The 6,000-nt window shown below is 54.5% G+C and overlaps 2 protein-coding genes across 2 annotated transcripts; one reads left to right on the top strand and one right to left on the bottom strand.

Moving 5' to 3' along the window:
- Positions 1 to 782: 782 nt before the first annotated feature.
- CCOS01_15780 (potassium/sodium efflux P-type ATPase) lies at positions 783 to 4,274 on the top strand (the record flags this gene model as incomplete). The annotated part of the gene is made up of 3 exons (XM_060463918.1): positions 783 to 1,186; positions 1,511 to 3,467; positions 3,525 to 4,274. The coding sequence occupies 3 exons, from the start codon at positions 783 to 785 to the stop codon at positions 4,272 to 4,274; spliced, it is 3,111 nt and encodes a 1,036-aa protein (XP_060305673.1).
- Positions 4,275 to 4,601: 327 nt separating this feature from the next.
- On the bottom strand, positions 4,602 to 5,382 carry CCOS01_15779 (uncharacterized protein; the record flags this gene model as incomplete). Its single annotated transcript, XM_060463917.1, has 2 exons — positions 4,602 to 5,278; positions 5,331 to 5,382. 2 exons carry the CDS (start codon positions 5,380 to 5,382, stop codon positions 4,602 to 4,604), a joined length of 729 nt encoding a protein of 242 aa, XP_060305672.1.
- Positions 5,383 to 6,000: the final 618 nt, after the last annotated feature.

Below are 6,000 nucleotides of genomic sequence, written 5' to 3'. Positions count from 1 at the left end.
GCACACCGCGCAGCTTTTGTTGATACCAGGTAACAGAAGATACCTCACATCCAATCCACTCTCTCCAATGCCCTCCATGCAAGTCCTCCTCCCACCACTCTGCTCAACTGTTGCATTCCTTCGTTCCGTCACTAACAATTGTGGCCCTACTTTAGCTCATGACGGACACGGTACGAATACCTTACTGGCTCCATCTCCCCAGACAAAGTCCAAGACAGGAAGCCGCCCAACGGATGCGCTTCGGTCCTCACTTCTTCGGCCCATCCACTCGTCGTCCCGTTCGGTCGGAGCTATTTTCCCACCACCGTTCCGCGCCCGCGTTGCATCCCTCCACTCCTCCCACCCCAGTCCTCGGACAGTCAACGGGGGTCGCTTGGTAAGAGGTACCTCGTCCTCTCTCTCTCTTAGAGTCTCCAGGTCTCTCTCTTTCGTCCGTTGCGGAGATACGTCCAGATCTTCCAGTATCCCATCCATTATCCATCCATCCTCCTTCAGGTTTGGTCGTCTTTCCGGTACATACATCCTCGCTCCCCTCCCTTGGCACGCATTCCACCCGCCACAAAAGTATAACTTAACGCTGCCTCCTAGCACACACCTCTCTTACCCTTCCCTCTTCTTTTTCCCTTCTCTTCTTCATCACCACCCCCAAGCTCTGAGCTTGCCCGTTCTCTATTAACAGTTTTCTTTCCAGATCAATATCTGCAGGGCTTTACCAAAAGCACCAACACACACCATCCAACCCCCCCAAGCGCGCGTTTTAAGCCGTTACCTACCGATATCCGATGGGAGAACCCGAAGCCGTCAGGCATGGTGAACACAACACAGCTGCCGCGGAAGTGAATCCCGAGCAGGACGAGCCGCCGTCTATACCGCGGCCCCCGCCCATTCCCAACCCGGTCCCTCAGCGACCTGCCCATTCGGTTCCTGTCACGGACATAGGTCTCCTCTGGCAAACCGACCTTGAAAATGGTCTCTCAAAGGCCGATGCTGCCGCCCGTCTTGAACGGGACGGGCCTAATCGTATCGAGGGCGCAAAGGGCCTATCCGTTTGGGAGATTGTCATGAGACAAATCTCCAACAGTCTGACCTTGGTTCTTGTCATTGTCATGATTCTGTCCTTTGCTATCCAAGATTACATTGAAGGAGGTGTCATCACCGCCGTTATCCTTCTTAACATCGTCGTGGGGTAAGTTACGTCGCCTGCCTTCACCCTGTTACTTCGCAGTGGCATATGTCTGCTTCCCTCTGGTTCCTCGTGCCTGGCCTACCGATTCTATGATTCTCTTGAGTTGTTACAAAGCACGACTGGCCACTCACCTGGCTGCCGCCCCACGACTGGGTAGGGTGACTGCTGACCGCTCTTGTGGACCGCGCACTCAATGTACCCTGCTCGCGAGATTCTTGGCAAAGTGGCTCATCCTCTATCCCTGCCCCCGAGCCAACTCGGTCTCACACACCTTTCCTACCCAGCACTTCAGTCGCCGAGCATTCATGGCTGACATCTTTCTAGCTTTGTCCAGGACTACAATGCCGAACAGACTATCCAGAGTTTGTACGCGCTGTCCGCCCCGACGTGCAAGGTCGTCCGTGACGGAATCGCGGAGACCATCAAAGCCGAGACTCTGGTCAAGGGTGATCTTGTCATGATCGCCGTCGGCGATGTCGTCCCAGCTGACCTTCGTCTTCTCGAGGGAATTAACCTCTCCATCGACGAGGCCCTACTCACCGGCGAGTCCCTGCCCATCAGCAAGCACCCCGAGGCACTCTTCGAGGAGGCTGATATTCCCCTCGGCGACCGCATCAACATGGTGTACTCGGCTACCACCGTCACTCGAGGACGCGCTCGCGGTATCGTCACCACCACTGGTATGGAAACCGAGGTGGGGAAGATCGCCATGATGCTTCGAACTACTCGTAAGAGAGACGAGAATGCCTCACTCCCCGCCCGCGCTCTCGCGCGTTTCAAGGCTGCCATGAAGAGCATCCTTGGTCTCGAGGGCACTCCTCTTCAGGTCAAGCTTAGCAAGTTTGCTCTTCTGCTGTTCGGTCTGGCTATCCTTCTGGCCATCATTGTCTTCGCGGTCAGCAAGTTCGACATTGATGACCAGGTTCTCATTTACGGTATCTGCGTCGGTGTCGCCGTCATTCCCGAGTCCCTTATCGCCGTCCTCACCATCACTATGGCTGTTGGTACCAAAGCAATGGCGTCTGGAAACGTCATTGTTCGCAAGCTCTCCTCTCTCGAAGCCGTTGGTGGTGTCACCAACATCTGCTCCGACAAGACAGGTACGCTCACGCAAGGACGAATGATTACCAGGAAGATCTGGCTGGCCGAAGATACGACCGCCATTATAGAGGGCACTACCGACCCCTATGACCCGACTAGCGGCAAAGTGCGTTGGCCTGGATCGACCGCATCAAGCTCGGGCTCTAGTGGAGCGTCGACTCCGACGGTTGAGAAGTCTGACGACACTATCATTTCCTCATCCTTCAGTGCCTTCCTCAAGGCTATTGCTCTGTGCAACAACTCCGCTGTTACCGATGGCAAGGCCTCGACCGATACTGAGTCTATGACCACCGCTACCGAGGTGCCGGTTTCGTGGACCGCCATTGGCGAGCCCACCGAGATTGCCCTTCAGGTCTTTGCTATGCGATATGGAAAGGGAAAGACAGACCTCATCTCGTCCGAAAAGACGAAGATGTTGTACGAGTTCCCCTTTGACTCCACCTGCAAGCTCATGAGTGTCGTCTACGAGTTCCCTGGCGCTCCCCGCCAGGTCTTCACCAAGGGTGCCGTCGAAGTCATGGTTGAGAGATTGGCCGAGTCGGACGACGTCAAGCAGAGGATCGCGGCCAAGGCTGACGAGCTAGCCTCAGAGGGTCTCAGAGTCCTCTGCGTTGCTCAACGATTCCTCGAAGATGCTGACAACGCTAGCGAGAGAAACGAAACGGAGTGCAAGCTCCGTTTCCTCGGTCTTGCTGGCCTGTACGACCCCCCTCGTGTCGAGACTCTCGGAGCCGTCAAGAAGTGCAACACGGCTGGTATCTCAGTCCACATGGTTACTGGTGATCACATTAAGACTGCAACTGCCATTGCTCATGAGGTCGGTATCCTGCGTGGCGGCGAGCCGTCTACTGCAGTCATGGCCGCTGGACAATTCGACGCCATGACCGACGCCGAAGTTGACGCTCTTGAAGCCCTCCCTCTTGTGGTCGCTCGATGCAGCCCTATGACCAAGGTCAGAATGCTCGAGGCCATGCATCGTCGCAAGGCCTACTGCATCATGACTGGTGACGGTGTCAACGATTCGCCTGCTCTCAAGAAAGCCGATGTTGGTATTGCCATGGGCAAGAGAGGCAGTGACGTTTCCAAAGAGGCAGCGGACATGGTTCTTACCGATGACAACTTTGCTTCCATCGTTACCGCCATTAAGGAAGGTCGCCGCTTGTTTGACAACATCCAGAAGGTTTGTTTATCCACACATACACGTTTCCTCGAGACACTTTTCTAACCAGGCTGTCAGTTCTTGCTCCATCTCTTGATCTCCAACATCTCCCAGGTCATTCTTCTCCTTATTGGTCTGTCCTTCAAGGACAGAAGTGGCACCTCCATATTCCCTCTATCCCCTTTGGAGATTCTGTGGGTCAACCTTATTACATCCTCATTCCTGGCTATCGGTCTTGGTCTGGAGGAGGCTCAACCCGATATCCTCCTGCGTGCACCTCACAGTCTACGCGTTGGTGTCTTCACCTGGGACTTGATCCGCGACAAGATGATCTACGGTTTCTTCATGGGCTCGCTCTGCTTGGCCGCGTTTACTTCCGTTGCGTACGGACCAGGCGCGGGCGACCTCGGCAGTCATTGCAACGACGGCTGGAACGAGACCTGTGATGTCGTCTTCAGGGCCCGGTCCACCGTTTACGCCACCTTGAGCTTCCTGCTCTTGGTCACTGCCTGGGAGGTCAAGCACTTCCAGCGCAGCTTGTTCAACATGAACCCTGAGTTGTGGACTGGCCCCACGGCTGTGTTCAAGACCATCTTCAAGAACCGTTTCTTGTTCTGGGCCGTCGCCGGCGGCTTCATCATGACTTTCCCCGTCATCTATCTCCCTGTTGTCAACCGCGCTGTCTTCAAGCACGGCATGATTACCTGGGAGTGGGGCATTGTCGTTGCCTGCTTGGTCGTCTATGTTGCTCTCATTGAAACCTGGAAGGCTGTAAAGCGTCACATGGGTCTCGGCATGATTGCACGCAGTCCTGAAGGACAGGTTTAGTCCGCGCGCTAGATTGGAGATGATTCTGCTGCAAAGGAGATGCCTCTGCGCAGGCTGTAGTCAAATGCGTGGGAAGTTTCCTGGTAATCGGTGCCTCGGTGCGGAGTATTGGCGGGATTAATATCGGATCCAACATCGGTAATGGGAATCAGGCAGAATGGGGCTATTCAACATGAGTCTGGCAGGCTTTCGGGCTTTGGTGATGCGTTCGCTTTCGTCACACTCTTTTAGTATCTTTTCTACAAGGCTTTGGCTGTCGAGGATTTACTCCAGCCCCAAATTGCCACGGAATAAAATGAACTCGATGTTTCGAGCTCAACACACACTCTAAATGTTCCCTTGCGTACTAATGTGCTGACGTTCAATGGACCCTTGATTCTCTGCATACTTTTCGACAAAACCTGCTTCTCTCCTCTCCTGCTCAACCTTCTTCTTATACTCAGCCCAATCATCGCTCCTCGGAAACGGCACATTCGGCACCTCGGCCCCCAAAAACGCACAAAGCGGCTCCCATCCGTCTCCAGGTCTCAACTCGAGGAACTTACGCTCATCGGTCCTAAACACCCTCACCTCCTCATGGTGCCTCTGAAAATACGCCTCTCCATTCTTTTCAAAGTCGTTGTCCCAGCAGACAGAGTGGTATGCGTTCGCCAACCCCTCCATTGGCGACTTTCGAAATTCATCCCGGTGGAGATGTGCGTGGATCAGCGTATCCCGCATCGAAGACGCCCAGGAGTCGAAGGAGCGGGTGGTGAGGATTATCGGGGTTGTAGGGTATGCTTCTGCAAGGGCGGTTGGGAAGAGGGAGGGGGGGAAGTCGGAGACTGCTTCGTACGGGGAGAGGAGGGCGTCCCATTGGGATTTTGACCAGGGGTTTGGGGGGTTGGAGATGGGGAGGTTGTTGGTTATGGCGGTGATCCAGAGGTCTTGGTGGGTGTTTTTGGCGACTTCGCGCATGTGGTATACGGGGGCGATTTTGAGGATTGCGAGGGCGTCGGCGAGGGCTGGAGAGTGTTAGAGGGGTTTTAGTCAACGGGGATGGTAGGGGAGAGGTACACTGTGTGCCTGTTCTGGGGAGACCCAGGATGAGAACTTTCATTTCAGACATGTTTGGCAAGTTGATCTTGTTGAGAGCGGACGAGACTACAATGATGTTGAGATGGGCGGGCACTCGTTTCGTGAATGAGCTGACCACAGCGATTTAAAGGAACTGAATACAACACTTCATTGCGGCTTCTGGGTTTGCAATAGTTTCTGCTGTCTGACCTCGATAAGAGGATCGTATGAGTCCGAGATGTTCCGCAAGGCAAGATCACGGGGCTGGCTTGGATAGGAAGCTGACTCGGAGCGGGTCGGATCGGAGATGCTCTGAGGATCCGGGGCCCGGTCAGGGTTCCACTTTTACGGGATTGCGGCCGGCGTCATTCCCGATTTTGTCCGCTGGCAGATTACGTCACTCGAAAGAAGAGCCTCTACTGCAGGAAACTTGAGAACTTCTGGGAAAAGGATGAAGTATGATCTCTGCCGAAAGAATAGGCAGTCTTGAGGGGACGGCAGGGCCACTCGGTGCTGGATGCTCGACTGGGTGCAGGGAACTTTGGCTTGTATAGAGCCTAGCATACGGATTGGAGTTCTTCGCGAAAGAAACAGCCGCCTGAGGATCCAGTGTAGTAAGCGTTGCCAGTGATTTAAGACGTGCGTAGACCAAGTGTTTAGGTCAATTCAT

Source organism: Colletotrichum costaricense, assembly GCF_030867565.1.
Source record: "Colletotrichum costaricense strain IMI 309622 chromosome Unknown Scaffold_25.1, whole genome shotgun sequence".
Classification (NCBI taxonomy): domain Eukaryota; kingdom Fungi; phylum Ascomycota; class Sordariomycetes; order Glomerellales; family Glomerellaceae; genus Colletotrichum; species Colletotrichum costaricense.
The sequence above is the reverse complement of the archived record's forward strand: the minus strand, read 5'-3'. Positions and strand labels throughout refer to the sequence as shown.